Below are 19,437 nucleotides of genomic sequence, written 5' to 3'. Positions count from 1 at the left end.
AGAATAGTTTTTAAGGGAATTTAGCTTGTTAGATTTATGTTATCACCCTGCAGAAACTTGGCCCAATGGTTAAGATGTACACAGAGATGTCTGAAAGCGTTCACAGCAATCTCTCACAGCAATATGCTCTCATCCAATGCATGGCCATACATTTCTTTTTGAGGTGTCTCTGCTAGGAGTTTGCGTTACGGGATAGTCTTAGCTGAGGAGTCTCTGCCCTTCACTTGTGGAAACAAACTAATGCCTGGTTGTCGTTGTTCTGTAGCTATGCTATCGCAGACAATTCGTACCGCTCTCTGCGCATGGAGAGGAAGGATCAGTGCATTCTGATATCCGGGGAGAGCGGGGCTGGCAAAACGGAGGCCACCAAGAAGATCCTGCAGTACTACGCGGTGACCTGCCCAGCCAGTCAGCAGGTTGAGACGGTGAAGGACCGCCTGTTACAATCCAACCCTGTCCTGGAGGTAATTCTAGAGTCTGCAGCACTGAAGCTTGACATTGAGTCATAGCAGCAGTACTCACATTTTCCGGCTGAGGGGGTGGAGGCAGCTGGACCCTACTGGGCATGATTAAGCTGTCTGTGCAGCGTGGATAGTGTATCCTGGGAACACAGGTTCACACCGGGTGGGCGGATCGTTTGTACTGCACACAGGGGAATCCCAGTTTGCTTCCAAGCCAAAGAAATGGTCATCTGCTGCCAAACTCACTTGGCCCTTTCCTGTCCACCAGGAGCAATTCAGAAGTGGCCAGACTGCAGGGGAGAGAGAGGCATTTGAAGCGGGAAGAGTCCTGGTGTGCTGCATAAGTTTGCAAAGCCAGAAGTTGACACATCTCCTGTGGTCAGCTCTGCCCTCTGATAAATGCATTTGTGGGTGCATTTTCTAGTGCTGTGGTGTCCTCTAGTGTCCAGTCCTGAGCTGTCTTTGTAGTTCCCTTTAATATTTCCATTCTACTCAAATCTGTGCAGAGCAGGAAAAGGTGTGCTCCCCGTGAGTGGGAAAACCCTGACAGGCCTAGGCCTGTTAGGTTAGTGCCCGCTGTGAGCAGAGCTGTGGATTACTGCAAGCAAATAGCTGTGATGAAAGAGGAAGCTTTGAAAAGATTGTCAGACATGACATATGCTGTCAGCAGTGAATTGGCCTTAAAATAAATTTGCTGGGAGGGTGGAATTGTTTTTAGGGGCATGCGTCATTTGCAATACTTGCACTGGGTATAAAGATCATCATTAGTACTTTGGGTGGTAATCTGTTTCCTTCTTGCTTTCCCGTGCAAAAAGGACAAACCAAAACTTTAATGGCCATAAATAGACAACCGGCATCTTCACCAAAATGTATAAAAATAACGTTATTTGATACTGATTTATTTTTCTCTAATCATTTCTCATTTCAGGCCTTCGGAAATGCGAAAACCCTTCGGAATGATAACTCCAGCCGATTTGGGAAATACATGGACGTGCAGTTTGATTACAGGGTAACTTCAAATCTGTTTTATACTTCAGAACGGGTCCCAGTCATAATAGATCTCTGTTGCCTATGCTTTCTTGTATTGATGTGTGCATAGAGTGCACATTCCCTTGCTGACCATGTGAGCAGTATGGGAGCGAAGTTTGGTTCCAGAGGTTTTTATGGAACACGCTTTCCTTTCTTTCTCCCCTCATCCCTCTATATAGTGAGAGTGAGATTAAGTCCTCTTATTTCTGAGGTGTATGTGCACTGTGAAATGGATACTCCCAAACTAACTCCACATTAGTCAGCTGCGGACTGAAAATAATCTCTGTCCTCAGTAACTTTACACAGTGTTTGTCTCAATTCTGATTCAAACTGCGCCACGCTAGGAAGATGAACATAATGCAAGAACTGAGTAGCTAGATGTATTGTAGTCCTTTAAACTTCTCAGTACGTAATTCCTCCACACTCACAGTTTTGTTATTTTTCATTTGTGTTGAATCCCTTCTGAGAAGGAAGAATATACAAGTCAGGATATCATTCAATACATGCTGTAGCCATGTTCTATATAATTGTGTATTATTTTCACTTGATAGCTCATTTCATGTATGCTTCAAAACTCAAATTGATGTGTATATGCCATGATATATCTTGTGATACAAAGTAACCAAGGATTTTCTGCCTTCTTCTAGTCAATCATTTTGTGATTGCATGTCTTTGAACAGACTGCCAAAGAAGCAGAAATATTTCCTCTCTGTTGATAAACTATTTCAATGTATCTGGTTCGATTTAGGGCGCTCCTGTTGGGGGCCACATCTTGAACTACCTCCTGGAGAAATCTCGAGTTGTGCACCAAAATCATGGCGAGAGGAATTTCCACATTTTCTACCAGCTGCTAGAAGGAGGGGAAGAAGACTTACTGCGAAGGCTAGGCCTTGAAAAGAACCCACAACAGTATCACTATTTAGTAAAGGTGTGTATTAACTAATAATTCTTAAGATATCGTTATGTTTTAGGACAAATTTATTCACAGTTGACTTTATATCTTTATTCCCTTGCTTCAAAAATAACACTGAGATAGCTCCTATGAAAAGAAACATATGGCAGAAGTGCATTGAGCATGAGTAATATACCTTTGATAATGATATACTTGTTTATATCAAACTGTGTATTTTTAGGGTCACTGTGCAAGGGTCAGTTCCATAAATGATAAAAATGATTGGAAGATTGTGCGAAGAGCCTTGTCCATTATAAGCTTCAATGACAATGAGGTGGAGGTAAGACTTGTTTGACAGCACAGCTGATTTTCCCTCTCTTGAGAATTTTTCTGCTTTGATTTATTTCTAACCAAATGCAGCCTTTAGAGTGCATGTGTTCCCTGCAAAAATCGTGAAACAAAATACAAAATGAGCGTTTGCACAGTGTGTTAACTAACACACAAAATATCACTGCTGTTTCATTCTGTATCTGTTCCTGATTTCTGCCTGTTGCTTTCATCGCAGGATTTGCTGAGCATCGTGGCTAGTGTTCTGCATCTGGGGAATGTGCAGTTTGCTGCAGATGAGCAAGGAAATGCTCAGGTCACTACGGAGAATCAGATTAAATATCTGGCTAGGGTGAGTATCGCCAGTTAGATATATATTACATTAAAGATGAATTAGTGTGGTTTACTTATTTTGAACTTGTTACTATTATATCATTTTAGAAGATGATTTAGAAGTTGTCAAAAATGTACTTTTATTTGACGTAAATACAGTGCAAATATTAACATTAAAACATTTTTAATGCCAACTTCTTTATTTACCACTTTATCCACCAATGACTTAAGGTTTTTGCCTTCAGGCAGTGGGATAGGAATAGACCTACTCTGGAGATGAGTTTTGAAGAAGAGTTCTCATGGCTTTGCTCAGTCAGTTCTTTATGCCAGAGAAGTCAAACCAAACTGTTATGTCATACAGCAAAAAGGAGTTGGTGTGCAGAAGGAAATGGGATGATTGACATTGCAAAAAGGCTTGCAGTGTGAATGGGAAACACAGGGTTGTTTCACTGGACTGTAATTTTGGGGACTAGCCTTTCTGATCTCTTAAAACCAGTACTGATGAATTGAATGTACTGCTTCATAAATAAATTTAACATTCTACTGCTTTGCAGCTTCTAGCGGTTGAGGGCTCTGTTCTGCGAGATGCACTGATCCACAAGAAGATCATAGCAAAAGGGGAAGAGGTAAGAACATGAATTGGGATCTGGGAGGCACATGGAAATTAAATCCAACTAGTGCAATACCATCAGCTCTATATTGACAGTAAGCCAGGGAAACTTAATCTGTCAGTGGAATAGCTGTTGAATGACTTTTTTTTCTCCTTTTGTATGCAGTTAATCAGTCCCCTGAACCTGGAGCAGGCAGCCTATGCAAGGGATGCACTTGCAAAAGCAATATATGGACGCACTTTCTCCTGGCTTGTGAACAAGGTTAACAAGTCTCTTGCTTACAAGGTAAACAAATCTGTTGTTTATTGATACACAACCAAGTGTGAAAGGCAGTTTCAAATCTTTAAGCTGCAACACAAAGTCGTTGCATGCTTTACAGTGATTTCCAAGTTAATTTGTTTTCCACTAAGAAGAGAGTAAGGAGAATATGCTGTAACTAAATGGAGAAGATCCAGTGATGGATTGTAGCTGTAACTGACTGTGTGACTGCATACAAACACTTACTTTTTGTCCTATTGCAGGAAGGAGAGTTTCCAGGCTGGAGAAGTACAACAGTTCTAGGATTGCTCGATATTTATGGATTTGAGGTTTTCCAGCACAACAGGTTTGTATTCATTAGTGTCTTTGGGTTTTGAGTAAGCTGTGCATGACTCCATTATAGTGTTTTTTCTCCATTGTGAAATAAGACATTATTCCATCTCTGTTTCTTTTAATAAAAGAAAGAGATGATGTTTCAGCTTTAGGAAATCAGCTGAATAACTAGTATTGGCAGATCTTCTAACACTTTGGGCATTCAGATAATATTTAGCATTTACACCTATTTATGTTCCTGGTATTTTAGAGACTGATGTCCTTTGGGGGCATATTCATGTGCTAGCTTGAGCCATGCCTTTCATAGAATCATAGAATGGGTTGGGTTAAAGATCATCTAATTCCAATGCCCCTGCAAGGGCGACGCTTTCCACTAGACCAGATTGCTCAAAGCCCCATCCAGTCTGTCCTTGAGCACTTCCAGGGATGGGGCATCCACCATTTCTCCGGGCAGCCTGTACCGGTGGTCGCCACCCTCTGAGTAAAGAATTTCTTCCTTTGTCCAGCTCTCTGGCACAGTTGTGGCTGTTGTTCTGGCATCTTTATGTGGTGGTATGAATGGGAAAACACAGCTGTAGAGCAGTGTATAGGATTATGTCAGAGTCTGGAACCTAACTCTGGCAGATAGCAATGAACCAAGACTCTGAATCTGTAGTTTTTCTCTTTCTCAGTGTTACACTCTTCATGTCTGTTTTTCCATCCTTTTGGAACTCTTTCATGAGATTCACTAAATAATGAATTCAATAAATATAGATTCACTAAATAATTCACCGTATCTCTTACATTTCTCTTGATTACACATAGATATATTCATGCTACTGTCCTCTGATTATAGCTTATTTTACTTGTCATACAGTATTAATGATTATTTTTCTGATTTTTGTTTCCAGCTTTGAGCAATTTTGTATTAATTATTGTAACGAAAAATTGCAACAGCTCTTCATAGAGCTCACATTAAAGTCAGAACAAGAGGAATACGAGTCAGAAGGCATAGCGGTAAGAGCCAGTAAAATCACTCCTACTGTCGTCTTAGTAGCACCTCCAGCAGGCCAAGGACAGATGATTAGAAAAGGAGCTTTAATAACGGTCTCCAAAGTACATGATTTAAAGAGATTTTCTTTTACCTTTATTTTCAAACTGCCTTGGTAACAGTGTGCAATACAGCTAGAAGCAACTAATGCCATTTCAATCTTTTACTTTGATAAAAAAGATGCTTTTCAAAGGGAATGTTAAGAAAACAAATGTGATGAGTGAAAAAGCTTTACATTTCAAATGACACAGTGGTTATTTAAATAAGGTGCTGTCTAAAATGTTCTGAAATTTTCACATTTTTTCCTGTCAAGAATTGTCGTCACCCAAGTGTGATTTCTTGTCTTTGCAGTGGGAACCAGTTCAATATTTCAATAACAAAATCATTTGTGATTTGGTGGAAGAGAAGTTCAAAGGCATCATTTCTATTTTGGTGAGTTGACATGACCTTTTAAAATGAAACGCTGGGGAAGTGGAGTGGAAATCAAGGGGGAGAACACAGAAAAAGGGTCTAAATTTATATTAGGACTGCTTGGGCAGGTGGGAAGAGCAATGATACACTGAACCGTGACACCACTACAAGTCATATTGTGTCATCCCCATCTGCCCAAAGGAAAGAAACTTCCAATCCAGGCAGTCTGGAAGGAGTAAATTGTTCTCCTATTCGACTCAACAATTCTTCATTTGTTGAACTAAGTGAAATGAAGGCATGAGGTGGCCTACATATTAAAAAGCCAAAGGGTCAGGCTGGGACAATGTTTCAGTGAGACAGAATTAGAGTTGGCCTGTATGCTTACAAGCACAGAAAGAAATCAATACTGGAATGCTTGTGTTTTCAGGACGAAGAGTGTCTGAGACCTGGGGATGCCACAGATACAACGTTCTTGGAGAAACTGGAGGAAACTGTGAAGAACCACCCCCATTTTCTCACGTGAGTGTTCATACAGCTGAGGGCATCTTTACTGGGAGTATCCAAGTGTGATAGAGCCTACAGGTTTAATTATTGCTGGGTAACTTTATAAAGCATTGTGTTTATGGCGGTAGATAACCTAGATATACTAGGGCCCTAGATATACATCCTAGATATACTGGGCCACACATAAAAGATGACCATGTTTTCATTTGCAAAGATATTGTGAGTTAAGATAATATTGAACAAGCAGGTATAACAGAGTTGGAGAAAAAAAGGAAAGCTGTGTTAGACTGGCAGGAAAAGACCGTGTCCAATTTATGCGCTGAATCTTCTGTGCTTACACATTGTCTAAGCCTGAGTGAGACGTGTAAAGGTCCTCAGCTTTCTGTTGCTGGCTTGCCTCTTCACCAGTCTCTTGCTGGCATCCAGCTGCTAATATCCAAGGAACTGGGCTGGATTGCAGTTTCTTGTCTCTTCCAAGGCCTGGTCCAATACTTCAGGTGTGACCAGCTCTGTTTTGGTGTACCATGCTAGATTATTACCCAGCATTAATGGTTTCCTGGGGGGATACAACTGATGCCTGAAGTCTAGCCTACAAATAACTGGAACATGCAGCAGAATTTTGCTGGTAACATTAGTGTTCAGAGGTGTATTTGCATTAGAATGATTTTAGCAGTGCTGGTGCTTTTGAAATTGAGGAGTTACTAATTCACCGTCATTTACATCTGCTTCCCAGACACTGTTGATAATCCTCCTTTGACTTTGGTAACCTATCCTATTGCTGCCACTCCAGTTTTGTGGATATGAATTCCATGTTTTAGCTTGTGAATTGTCTGCCTTGGCTTTAGAGCTGCAAATTTCTTTTTATTCTTAATTGAATGTTCTGCTTTGCTCAGATCGGGGTCTGTATGGCAACTCACAAGTATGCCAGCCTGCTGCCAACATCTTCACTGCCCTCTTGCCTGCTGCCTCTACTCTGATTTCATGTACACACAGAGCCACTCTGCAACCTTGCCAGGAAGCTGAAAGTTCATCTATCAGAAATAAACATAAATAGATTTTATGACATTTTTATGATTTGCTGGTTGATAACTCACCTTTTTTTACTTTTGGTCTTAAAGATCAACAAGTGTAATTTTTAATTTTTTTCCTCCTGTGTTCATCTAGTCCCACTCTAGGATCATATACCATAGTGGTTTTTGAGGTGATTCCCCACATGAAACAAATGCTTGTTCCTCATGAAGCTTCTTCACTTTCTCTCCAGGCACAAGCTTGCTGACCAAAAAACTCGCAAGTCTTTAGGGCGGGAAGAGTTTCGGCTTTTGCACTATGCTGGAGAGGTCACCTACAGTGTTGCAGGTAAATGTGTGCATCATCTCAATTCTCTCTCACTCCTTTTTCCTTCTTTCATCCCCTGCCCTCTGAATTAAAACAGCTTTACTAGGTAGCAAAGACAAATCTGGTTATAGAGTAGTTCCATGTATCATCTGATTAACCAGATTAATTTCCCATCTCAAATTCCTGCCTTGTTGTGAAATTTCTGTGGAACGGTGGTGGCAGCCTGAGTGGTTTCTTTTTCTTCCAGGTTTTCTAGATAAAAACAATGACCTTCTCTTTCGGAACCTGAAGGAGGTGAGTATGGATGCAGGGTGCTCCCAGTACTCAGCAGCAGAACAAGGAGGCAGGTTCAAAGTGGGGTGGCATCTGAAGGAAAAGATTCTTTTAATCTCCACCCGGAGAATGCATGTCCATAGGGCTGCATTATGAAAAGGCAAATTAAAGTATTCAAAATTTGTTTTATTAAAAACAAAAGAACCCAAAACCGTTTTGTCATGTTTCTCTAAAAGTTCTCTGAAGTTCATTTTGTACTTTATCTCTGAAAATGTCTCTCTCTGCAGACCATGTGCAACTCTGAGAATCCTATCATAAATCAGTGTTTTGACAGGACGGAGCTGACAGACAAAAAGAGACCCGAAACGGTAAGGATACAAGAGCTGGGTGGAAGTGTGGCTATTTCCTCTTTTTTTAAAGATACGTCCTGTCTAACATGGTAACCTAAATACAAGCCTCTTACCTTTAAAGCTGTGGGACTGTGAAGTTTGTTCTGCAGTCACAGGTACTGGCTGTAAGTCATCACATCATTCATGGTTTTCTTTCTTTTCTCCTAGGCAGCAACTCAGTTTAAAAACAGCCTTTCTAAACTCATGGAAATTCTGATGTCCAAAGAACCATCCTACATCCGATGCATGAAACCTAACGATGCTAAACAGGCTGGTATGGCTGTAGTTAACTCTTCACCTGTGTGCTCTTCTACAACAGCTATACAGACCACAAGATCCCAGGCAGTGAGGCACAGAAAGGAGCTCAAATGAATAAGTCTTGCAAGAGTTTTAATTTTGGGTCTGTGCCAGAGCTTCTTGTGGGAGGGGGGTGGTAGTACCAGCAGCCAGGAATCATAACGGAGGCACTGGTCTTGGGTAAAGTGACAGAATGAGGTCGTATTTGAAGTCAAGAATAGTGAACCTACATAACTTCCTTTTAATGATTTTATTCTCCCTCATTTCCTCCTCCTGTCTGCGTAGAACATCCTAAAGGATAAATTCTATTCTGGAACTAAATGTAAATGTATACTAAAAGAGGGAGGGACACGAGACACAAAATAAGTTGTGTGACTTGAACCACGAGGATGGGGTAGAGGTTAAAGATAACTGTAAGATAATATAATTCTGAACTGAGTATTTCCCTTCTCTGCATGAATGGACAACTATACATTAATGAAGTTTCTCTGTTTTCATACTCTCTCAAGATCGATTTGATGAAGTCCTAATCCGACATCAAGTGAAATACCTGGGGTTGATGGAGAACCTCAGAGTGCGGAGAGCTGGCTTTGCATATCGAAGGAAATACGAAGTTTTTCTGCAGAGGTAAGATTACCCTGGCCTTATCTCTCCCTGCTGCTCCCTCCCCCTGGTCTTGGTCCTTTAGGTGTTGAGGCCGGGAAAGTGTTCCAAAAAGCAAAGAGCAGCCCTTATACCTGAAAGAGTTATTTCTTTGAGGGAGAGAGGAGAATGACCTCTCTCCCTTTCTGTTACTTATCTCCCTACGATTTCTTCTGCTGTCAATCCACAGGTACAAATCACTTTGTCCAGAAACATGGCCTACATGGGATGGACGGCCCCATGATGGCGTGGCTGTGCTGGTGAAACATCTTGGCTACAAACAGGAAGAATACAAAATGGGACGGTTAGTTCTCATATTTTCTCAGTTTGAGGTTATGAATCATTGGACATCAATGTCATTGCTCTTAAATAAAGCTTCTCTGTTTCATGGGCAGGCAAAAGATTAGAGATCCCGAAGGGAATGCTAAGGGCAGGAAGCAAACTTCTCCTGCATGTTAAACATTATTCTGAATTTCTATTTCTAGAACAAAGATTTTTATCCGCTTTCCCAAGACTTTGTTTGCAACGGAAGATGCTCTGGAAGTGAGGAAGCAGAGCCTGGGTGAGTCACACACACTGCAGTAGCTTCGTGGACAGTTAGCTGTCTGGTTTGTGATATTTTTTATTGTTGTTATTCATCGTTTTGTTTTTTTTTTTTGTTTGAACAGTTTAACCTGTTTGTATCAAAATATGCTTGGTCGTGATTTCAAATTGCTGTTTCTCTTACACTTTCAGCAACAAAAATGCAGGCGACGTGGAGAGGTTTCTACCGTCGAAAAAAATTCCTGCACATGAAACACTCAGGTATGAGGGAGAAAGGAAACTGCAATGCTGTGTCATTGCGTGGGTAAAGTGGCCATTGATGTTTTGAGAAGAAGTAAAAGGTGACTTGATTTTGGTGTGCAAGAAGGAAAAATCTCTGAAGCCTTGCTGGAAGTAGAATGGTAGATGTTAGCATACCCATTCCTTCCATGTTAGTCTTTGAGACTCTGAGTAAGAGAATAGGCTTAACTCATGTTCACACAGCAGCTCCCATACAGCAGTTCCCATCTGCCAGTGCTTTTTATTGCCATTTATCCATTGCGTTATATTGTTAAGAATTTCAATTATATTCTTTCCCATGTGTCACTGTGAAGGCTGTTGGTTTTTTGTTTTTTTTTCAGAGTACATACTTAAGCACTGTTTGCTGCCAGTTTTGTGTGAAGTCAATATTGGTATGAAAGAGCTCACTTAGTGTAAAATGTTTGTATTTTTAGCAATAGCTATCCAGTCCTGGTGGCGGGGAACCTTAGGACGCCGAAAAGCTGCCAAGAAGAAGTGGGCAGTAGAGACTATCAGAAGGTGTGTAAACAGTAACCTCAGCCCATTGAATGGGTACTTATTTACTAACAATGAGATGATGTAAATGATGTTACCTGTCACTACAATGTCAGAGATTTTTATTAATAAATTACAACTATTATTAAATAAAGCTCAGGAAATAAGAATTCTGTTATCTCAAAGCAACCATAGGAAGTTATTTTGTGGCAAATATTTGAGTAAGCACTTCTGAAAATGGGCAAGGCTGTCTGTTTGGCTAATCTGACTGCAGATGCAACAGACATTAAAAAATTTGCTTTGCCTATTTTTTTATTGTTATATAAACTTTCATTTTGGCAGTCAGCCCTTCTGGGTTATTCACTCCATTTTATTGAGTTCCTTTTTCTTATAAATTGCAGTTCCCTTTTCCTCTCAAGTTTGATGTCTATTCTGGGGACTGGCCCAAATCTCCTAATTCTCCATTGATTTTATGTTAATCCACCTTTTACCCTAGCTATATCTGAAAGTTCACTGGGGACCCAGACATGGTTGGATTGGAAGAGACCTCTAAATATCTTCAGTTTTGACCAATCTTCTATTTTCTTTCCTCTTCCTCAGATTCATTAAGGGTTTTATTTACCGGAATCACCCTCGCTGCCCAGAGAATGAGTATTTCCTTGATTACATCCGCTTTTCCTTCCTGATGAACCTCAAGCGTAATTTACCAAAGAACGTTTTAGACAAATCATGGCCAACTCCTCCTCCATCGCTCTGTGAGGTAGGCTCAACTGCACCAGGGTCAGATGAATGATACGCGAGTTGGAGGAGACAAATGGCAGTATGGAAGACCACGGGCCACCAAAGGCCTGGGGGGAGCTGCCTGCTATGAGAGCAAGAAAGAACCAGGTTCTCGCTCAGGTTTCACATTGCATTGGCATCTCTACAAGTAGAATTAATCGAAATTACACAAATGTGATGGTATTAGCATAGCTGTAAAATTATTAGAGCTATAGTGCTGAACTCTTGAGAGAGTTTGGTGTTGTTGCAACACTATTTTCTAGTGTTCTTCCCATCCATTTCTGAAATTTTCTTTCTTTTTCCTCTGACCAAATTAAGTTCCCTCTGGACAGCTAAGTTGGCTGGAATAACAAATTGGTTATTCCAGAACATACTGAATTTCTTCCATTGCCATTAATTCTAAACCATATTCTAAGGAATAATTCTGTTCTTAAATTGCCATTTAATTCTAAACCAGATGGAGAATGTTGTGGGACAAAAGTCTATTTTCCACCTTTCTAAGACAGTTTAAGTAATAAAAAGTGATTGTCAGTAACGAAACAGTATCTTAATTCAGCCATGGATTTTCTGCAGTAGTTTCTCTTTTTTTCATTGTTTGAGTTGCTTTGTCAGTTTGAGCTATTTTCACTTATTGTGTGAAACCTCCTTCAGGCGTCCCAGCTCCTGCGACAGTTATGCATGCAGAACATGGTCTGGACCTACTGCAAGAGAATCAGCCCAGAGTGGAAGCAACAGGTACCCGGCAACTTTGTGTTCTTTCACAGACTATTTTGATGTTGTATTGTTCTATACTGTTTCATTGTTGCTCTAGATAAAAAGATTAAAAATTATACTGAAATTTGATTCATCTTAGTCTTAGGGTAGCAATATTTTTTTTCTTTTATATTAAAAAAAAGTCAGTGAAGAGAGCTAATTAATAGGCAATGTATACATTAAACAGTTTCATCTAAACTGTTTTGAGAGATTATGGTAATAGTTGCCTTTAAACTTTTTTTTTTAATTGGATTGTATATCATACTGCTTATGAAGGCCTGTAAAGTCTTAAGTGCATGTAATGAAATGCTGTGGATTAGTTGGTGGCTGAGCCTATGATTAAGGACACAGGATTAATACCAGCCATTACTGAGCTGGAGGTGGAAACAGCTCCACTTTCTTCTCCCAAGCAAACAAGGCTTATGAATATCCTTTATCCACATTTTTACCTGTAAATCATCTCCTGTCTGTTTGCTCTATACAAAAACAAAAGGGATTTCCTGTTTCCTCGTTCCCTGGTTTTGTTCTCATTCTGAAGGAACAGAAGTTAGAGCTAAGAGTACTGGTCATATTTACCCCCTGGAAGACTGCCACTGTAGAAAGGACCAAAGGTTTATGGTGACTCATCTTCTAAACAAGAACTCCCAGGACTTAATGGCACCTAGCTGAGTTGTACTATTTGTCAGAGGATAAGGTAGAGAATATTTAATAGATGGGAGAGCTGTAATAAACGTGTTACACTGTGCTAATAACATCTTAACTTCTTTTGTCAGTAGTTCAGTAAAGATGGTGATTAGCTGAAAAGGCTTCAGCAAATATATCTGAACCATAGGAAAAAAAACATCCTACAGGGCAAAACAGGAAAACAAATTGTTTAGCTTAACTAGGCTAAGAGTATCTCTGAAGTGGGAGAATTCTGAGACCTTTTAACAAAGGCATGATGTAGACATCATATCTGGTCTCTGGCTTTTGATAAATTCAAACTAGAAGTACATATTTGAGAATTAAAAAAAATGTGAAATTTCTTTTCTATCCTAAAACAAGGATAGCTGTTGAAAAGATAAGGGGCATATGGAAGACTTTATGTAATTTTCTGACTAGCATGATTCAGCTCAAAAGTAGATGACTTAAAAGAAAAAGAAAACCACAGAGGCTCTTTGAAGTCAAACTTTTTTTTTTTTATTTGAAGCAAGATTTTCTACTTAACAGAATACATCTTTTGTCCTTGCAGCTGGAACAAAAAGTAATTGCCAGTGAGATTTTTAAGGGTAAAAAAGACAATTACCCTCAGAGTGTTCCTAGACTCTTCATCAACACTCGACTTGGTGAGTAGGTGTTGCAAAGTTGAACGCGAAGAAGAAAGAGGGGGATTCATCTCCTCTTTTCTTGCTTGAAATTTCTCTTATCCCATCTCTTCGGTTTTAATTTAGGTAATGAAGAGATAAACACTAAAGTCCTTCAGGCTTTAGAAAACGAAGCAATTAAGGTAAGACCTGTGTCCTAATATTTTTTTCAAGTTTTCATAATTATGCAGCAGAATTTAAGTCTTTATCAGAAGATTAGACTGCTGAAGAAAATATAGCAAGAATTTTACCTTAACATTAAGCTGGTAACACCTTGGAAGATAGTCTACATGAGAACCTGGTGGCTCAAAAATGCAATTGGGAGGTTTGGGCAAGTTTGTCAGCTAGAATTGCAGCTTGCATTGCTGGTGTTCATGATGCTTTGAGATGCTTAAAGGGGAGAGGAAAGGAACGATTAAGTCTAGCTTCAGTCTGCATAAATCATAGATTTTTCAAGCACAGTCAGACAGCCATAGTCATCAAGTTATTGTTCAGAACTCCTCTAGGTCAACAAGGAAGTCTGTGGCAGAACTCAGAATAGGACTCAAAAGGATTGTCTTCACTCCCAGTTTACAAAGCACTGGTTAGTACCTCCTGCAAGCTCTCTAGACTAGATGGAAGGTAGCTGCCAATTATACAAGTTGTATTTTTAGCACTGATAACACTTACTTCAGTATGCAGTTCCTGTGATCAAATACGACCGGAAAGGATACAAAGCAAGAGCACGGCAACTGCTTCTTACCCAAAACGCAGTCATCATTGTTGAAGACTCCAAAATCAAACAACGGATTGACTATGCCAATCTGACAGGTGAGATTGCTAACATAAATGGGGCTTAGCTCACTTGATTTTAGTCAGCATGACAACTAACTTCAGTTAAAATACAATAATAAAAAAATAACCAGTTGGTCTTTGTCCTGGACAAGAATGTCAGGTATATAAATATACTTGTCCTGACAAGTATTTTAAGTCTGAAATATGTTGAACTTGTTTTTTTCTAAAATTAAATTCCTTAAAATGTCACAAAAATTACTCAATTCATCTCCCCAGAAACCTCTAAAGTCATTTCCCAATTGCACATCTCCACTGCAGGGAAGTTGCACCATTATTACACAGCAGCTGCTTGGGACACTGGCTTTTAGCCCTCTAAATATTTGACATTGACGTGGTCCTTTTAGAGGGGGAACTTGGTCAGAGAGAAAGAAAATTGCCGAGCCCAGTACATGACTTGGCTTTGGCTTATCTGAAACCTCTCACTTCACAACCTCAGCTCCAGCTCCCAGCATTGCTACAGTTCCTCCTTGCAGCCAGTTTTTGTGCTAGTCATTTCAGCGTTACCCTAACGCAATTACCTACTGTGTTTGTAACTGTCACCATTTAAAATGGTTTCCATAGGCAACACTAATTTGGGGTTCTGGGACTCCCAGAAGACATGATTACTGCAGAGCTGTACGTTCATCACTGCTAGGGCTGGGCTACCTCAAATGGCATCGCTAATCTGATCTCTCTATTATACAAAATAGGTGTTAAACAAATCCAGAGAACAGGCATTCTTACTTCTGATGGACAGAGGCACCTGAAAGTTTTTTTTTCACGTTAAGAAGCCCAGCTATAAGCTGATTGTCTGTCACCTTGCAGCCTCTTCAGGCTCTCTGCTGACACCTTAGTGCACTGCTGCTGCGCAGCTTCTCAGCTGTCAGGTTTCTCGGTGTGGGACCAACAGTTGCTGCGTTCCTGGGAGAGGTTCTGCAACACATGCAGGAATCCCGGTATTGTTGTGTTGGTGTCAAACAGCCATTCTCTATTGCAGGCATCTCTGTCAGCAGCCTGAGCGATAACTTGTTTGTGCTGCACGTGCACTGTGAGGATAACAAACAGAAGGTAATTGGGCCATCCGGCCATCTCTAGAACAAGTTTTAAAGGCACAAAGAGCAGAAGATGCAGGGTGGCAGTGGGTGGGGGAGTGAAGCACACTGGTGATGTGCACAGGTGAACAGCCCCCATACGTAACTCACTTTGTGCCAGCTTTAAGTTGGATTTTGCTCATATTTGTGCGCTCACAGATGGGGTTCAGCAGTGACTGATGCACTGCACTGACAGGATCAGCGCTGTCCCTTGCCCCCTTTACTGTTACCCTGTAAATAAAGTAACTGCTGGGGGTGTTATCACTGATCACTGCCAAGCCTGGTTCACCTTGAGAGGTGTTTTCCAAGCTAACCTATGGAGATAGCTCTGTCCCTGTTAATTACAACATAATTATTTTGGTATACAATCACTGAAAAGCCACGATCACAAACTATTGCTGGTTTTCTCGCCTAGGGCGATGTTGTACTTCAGAGCGACCACGTGATCGAGACACTCACAAAAACAGCCATGCGGGCAGACAAAGTCAATAACGTCAACATCAACCAGGGCAGGTGAGTGAAGCCAAGCCCCTCTCAGGAGCTGCTTTGATTTTCTTGTGTTGGTTCTGGAGAGCTCTGCTTCAGCATTATAGGGCTACAGAAACAGGTCAGAAATACATCATAAAAACATATTATTCTTAACTAAGACAAAGAAGAGTTAATCTTAACTAACAGGAGTCTGCTTGTTCATTCCCTGAAGCAGCAGACCTAGGGTAGAGCTACACACACACCCACACTCATCAAGTTTGTTATCTGTTTCTCTTTGCAGCATAAAATTCACAGTTGGACAAGGCAAAGAAGGCATAATTGATTTTATATCAGGATCAGAACTGCTCATAGCCAAAGCTAAGAACGGCCATCTAACTGTGGTGAGTACAGGCCAAGATCAGTAAGAAGCAGTAGCTCGCTTACAGCACATCCAAACCCAGGCTTTGCTACCAAACGTACTTGCAGCACAGACATGTACCATGATTTCTTCCCTTGCTGAAGGCACTGCCCTGGGTCTCTGAGCCTTTTCCCCAGTTGGAGTTTTGCCCTGCACTTCCCTTGCAGTTACGAGACTGCCAGGCTTGCTCAAACTCAAGCAATTATTCTGTCAATCACTTAGGTTCCTTTGCAGGATTCTTTCACGATATGCTGTTGCAAATCAAGTTTTAGATTTAAGAACAAAGGAAGCAAAAATACAGTTGTTCTTCCCTTCCTAAATTGTTTGTAGTCTTCCTGCTAGTTATCTACACACATGCAGCTGATTTATTGTGAGATGAAGGGCTGATTGGTAACAAACCCAGAACCTATTCAGACTGCACTAATTCCCCTGCCAGCATCAGAGCTAGAAAGGCCAGCTCCCCATCCTACTGCAGCCTGACACATCTCAGAACTGGATTCACCATTTCCACCTTGCTCTTCACTCAAACAGTCCAATCCTGTAAAACCCACAAATGTGTAACACTGCCAAAAAATTCCCCTATTCCATGGGTTACCTAGCAGCTGTACACAGGAAGAGAGATTAAATCCACATGCTGCAGTGAAGACCACACTTCTCTCTCCATCTGCTATCAGTAATGACAAACCAAATGACTTTTTATACTAAGAAGAAACATCCTGAAGTGTTTTTTTTCCCTCCCCAGCCTTTTCAAACCATCCCTAAGAACATCTGTCCAGTTAGGGAGTTTTTAGTATACCCGCAGGAAGAGAGGTACAAGACTGCTGTGGACTCTGCTCACTGACTAGTAGCCAGTACCTGCTTTTGTTTCCTGCTGAGGCCAGACAATTTCAGTGCCTCAGCACAGAGAGCTCTTTACCTACCCATAGCATAACAAACAGCTTAACTCTACAGGCCAGGCTTCAGCATTCTTCGAGGATATTTCAGTGCTAGAACCGTTTCAGCGTCTTCGTTTTCAGTATGGTTTCTAGCTTGTCCATCTTCTCCTGCAGGTTGCTCCTCGTCTGAACTCTCGATGATGAAACATGCCACCACTACAGGACCCTTTCCTCCATCAGTCTGACCACACCCCGTAAAATTGGCTGGACTTGGTTCCCAGCAAAATCCCCCCCTCCTTCCTCGCTTCGCTCATTTTGTTTGTTACCAAAGACCTGCATTTTCAGAAAACCCACAAAACACATCTTGCTTTCTTGTCTTAATACTGAAGTTCCAAAAGAAAGGCCTTCTCTTCCTTACCTTAGCAGCAAACACACGGGTCCAACGTGATGTCTGTGAAACCGTGGCTCATGAAACATGTTCAGCTGGGCTCTGAGAGAGGTAGTTCTGACTCTAATAGAGTTTAAGCCCTGATGGAAATGACCAAAATTTGTGCTTGGCATCATCAAAAAAGCACAATCAGAAAACAAAACACTGCTGCTTTGTCAGCCAAATCAATTAAATGCCAAACTTTATATTCAAAATGTTTTATGAAGAATTTTGCTCTGAGATGTTTTGATGCTTTGTGTTACAATAGTAAAGCCATATTGTGTAAATGAGTAAAAACCCTGTAAATACTTTATAGCTGAATATGAGAAATGCACTACAAGAAATGGTGTTGATATGGAAACTTATGTTTTAGATTTGGAATTTTTGTTGTTTTTAAGTTTATGAACAGAAGGTATTAATTAACCCATCATGTTAACTTCACTGATCTGGATACAGTTTTTTTTTAATTATTTTTGAAGTTACCGCTCCCATTTCTTGCTGTATAGTGATATTTTTATACAGTAGCAACTTTTTCATATCCACACAGCCAACCAAAATCTAAGTGATACCAACTGCAGAGATCACCACTTCGCCATGTCCCTCTAGGCTGGAAATGAAACCTGGAGCCCTCAGCCAGGACATGCACGAGCTTTCTCTCCCACCTTGTTCCTGTCTGGGAGCCTGCCCCCTTCCCCACACAGCTCATCAGGCTCAGAGCAGCACCTTCACAAAAACTGCTTTTCCTCTCCTACGTCTTCAGGGATAACTGGAAGTTTGAGTTCTCACAGTAAAGCTTCAGTGTTTATGTAACACTTCGCACTACTGCCTTAAGAGGGCTCGTTCAGCACCACTGGCATTACTGACCAACTGGCTGAGGGCTCCTTTGCAAGGAAGCATCTTACCATTTTCCTAAGCAAGCTGTCATATCACTAACTCTGACTCCAACCCAGAAGGGACATGTGAATGCTATCAGGTCTCAGGCTGCATCACAGAAGTTAGTACCGAGCACTTTCCTTTAACAAAGACCCCCAATGGCTACACAGTGGGCAGCTATGTGTCAATACCTGCTGACTGCAGACCACAGCTCCAGCTTCCAAGTTCCAGACCTCCAACCGTGCATTTTGCACTCCACCTGCCTTAGCAATCCTTCACATCCCACCTCTAGCCTGATGCAGTAGCAACAGCAGTTACACTAAGCCCTGACTAAAACATAACCAAACATGTTGCCACTGACATACAATCAGCTCAGTCTCCTACTTTTAGGTTTCCTGACATTATACAGTTACCGAACACTGCCCCAGGCCTGGAATGCTGTATACACTGTAGTACATATACACCATACTATTGTATATGCTATATAGTGTATATACTATACAATGCTGTATACGCTATTATATAACCTCTTCAAAACTGCTAAATAAATTTTTATGATGAAAACACTTTGGCTTTACTGTAAAAACTGTTCCACCACATTTAACTTTGGGATCACCCCACCCCATTCATCACACTGCCCCTTTGACAACACAGCCCCTGCAGCTCACCCTCAGAAGCTGCGCAGTGGTGCTGTGCTTGCCCTCAAAGCAGCTGCAGACAGGTGGAACCCTGCTGGGCCTTGTCAGCAAACATGTGGAACCAGCTCCAGTGAATCTCTTCAGTTCAGGGGCCTGATCTGTCTACATGGATGGTATTCCTAGAAAGGAATTCTAGGACATCAGCTAAGCAGAGTGGACATTAAGTCGAAGCGTTTCCCTTCTCCCCATCCACTTAACCAGACTGGAAAAGGAGTCCTATAGGGGGCAAGCAAGATGAACACATGACTCCTTGTGCATTCAGGCAGCAGAAATTTTGAGTAAATGGTGTGAAGAGCTGCCAACTCCTGCTGCAAAGCAGGCTGTCTTCTAAGAAGCTGGTCTCACCTGTAAGACTGGGATCTTACTTTATCTCATGTAAGAAAAGCAGGGCAGCTACTCTTCTCTCCCTCTCTCTCTTCCCCCTCCAAGTGTTCCTATTACAAGCAACAGAGAAAA

General features: G+C 41.1%; 1 protein-coding gene across 13 annotated transcripts in view; it reads left to right on the top strand.

The window, feature by feature from the left end:
- The window catches only part of MYO1C (myosin IC), a 59,440-nt gene extending 40,591 nt beyond the window's left edge, over window positions 1-18,849 (top strand). For all 13 annotated transcript variants that reach the window (XM_040532244.1, XM_040532243.1, XM_040532253.1 and 10 more), the window contains 29 exons: window positions 266-464; window positions 1,390-1,470; window positions 2,239-2,418; window positions 2,624-2,722; window positions 2,948-3,061; window positions 3,597-3,668; window positions 3,819-3,938; window positions 4,175-4,257; window positions 5,135-5,240; window positions 5,626-5,706; window positions 6,113-6,204; window positions 7,451-7,545; window positions 7,772-7,818; window positions 8,085-8,165; window positions 8,355-8,460; window positions 8,993-9,110; window positions 9,316-9,429; window positions 9,611-9,687; window positions 9,861-9,929; window positions 10,382-10,466; window positions 11,043-11,202; window positions 11,874-11,957; window positions 13,207-13,300; window positions 13,406-13,461; window positions 13,993-14,128; window positions 15,129-15,199; window positions 15,638-15,735; window positions 15,992-16,091; window positions 17,158-18,849. In XM_040532244.1, coding sequence (XP_040388178.1) covers window positions 266-464; window positions 1,390-1,470; window positions 2,239-2,418; window positions 2,624-2,722; window positions 2,948-3,061; window positions 3,597-3,668; window positions 3,819-3,938; window positions 4,175-4,257; window positions 5,135-5,240; window positions 5,626-5,706; window positions 6,113-6,204; window positions 7,451-7,545; window positions 7,772-7,818; window positions 8,085-8,165; window positions 8,355-8,460; window positions 8,993-9,110; window positions 9,316-9,429; window positions 9,611-9,687; window positions 9,861-9,929; window positions 10,382-10,466; window positions 11,043-11,202; window positions 11,874-11,957; window positions 13,207-13,300; window positions 13,406-13,461; window positions 13,993-14,128; window positions 15,129-15,199; window positions 15,638-15,735; window positions 15,992-16,091; window positions 17,158-17,184 — 2,845 coding nt within the window. In that variant the 3' untranslated portion in view covers window positions 17,185-18,849. The remainder of the gene's footprint in view (window positions 1-265; window positions 465-1,389; window positions 1,471-2,238; window positions 2,419-2,623; window positions 2,723-2,947; window positions 3,062-3,596; window positions 3,669-3,818; window positions 3,939-4,174; window positions 4,258-5,134; window positions 5,241-5,625; window positions 5,707-6,112; window positions 6,205-7,450; window positions 7,546-7,771; window positions 7,819-8,084; window positions 8,166-8,354; window positions 8,461-8,992; window positions 9,111-9,315; window positions 9,430-9,610; window positions 9,688-9,860; window positions 9,930-10,381; window positions 10,467-11,042; window positions 11,203-11,873; window positions 11,958-13,206; window positions 13,301-13,405; window positions 13,462-13,992; window positions 14,129-15,128; window positions 15,200-15,637; window positions 15,736-15,991; window positions 16,092-17,157) is intronic.
- The last annotated feature ends 588 nt before the right edge of the window (window positions 18,850-19,437 follow it).

This window comes from Cygnus olor, chromosome 20 (assembly GCF_009769625.2).
Source record: "Cygnus olor isolate bCygOlo1 chromosome 20, bCygOlo1.pri.v2, whole genome shotgun sequence".
In the NCBI taxonomy this organism is placed as follows: domain Eukaryota; kingdom Metazoa; phylum Chordata; class Aves; order Anseriformes; family Anatidae; genus Cygnus; species Cygnus olor.
This window is presented reverse-complemented; position numbering and strand designations above follow the sequence as displayed.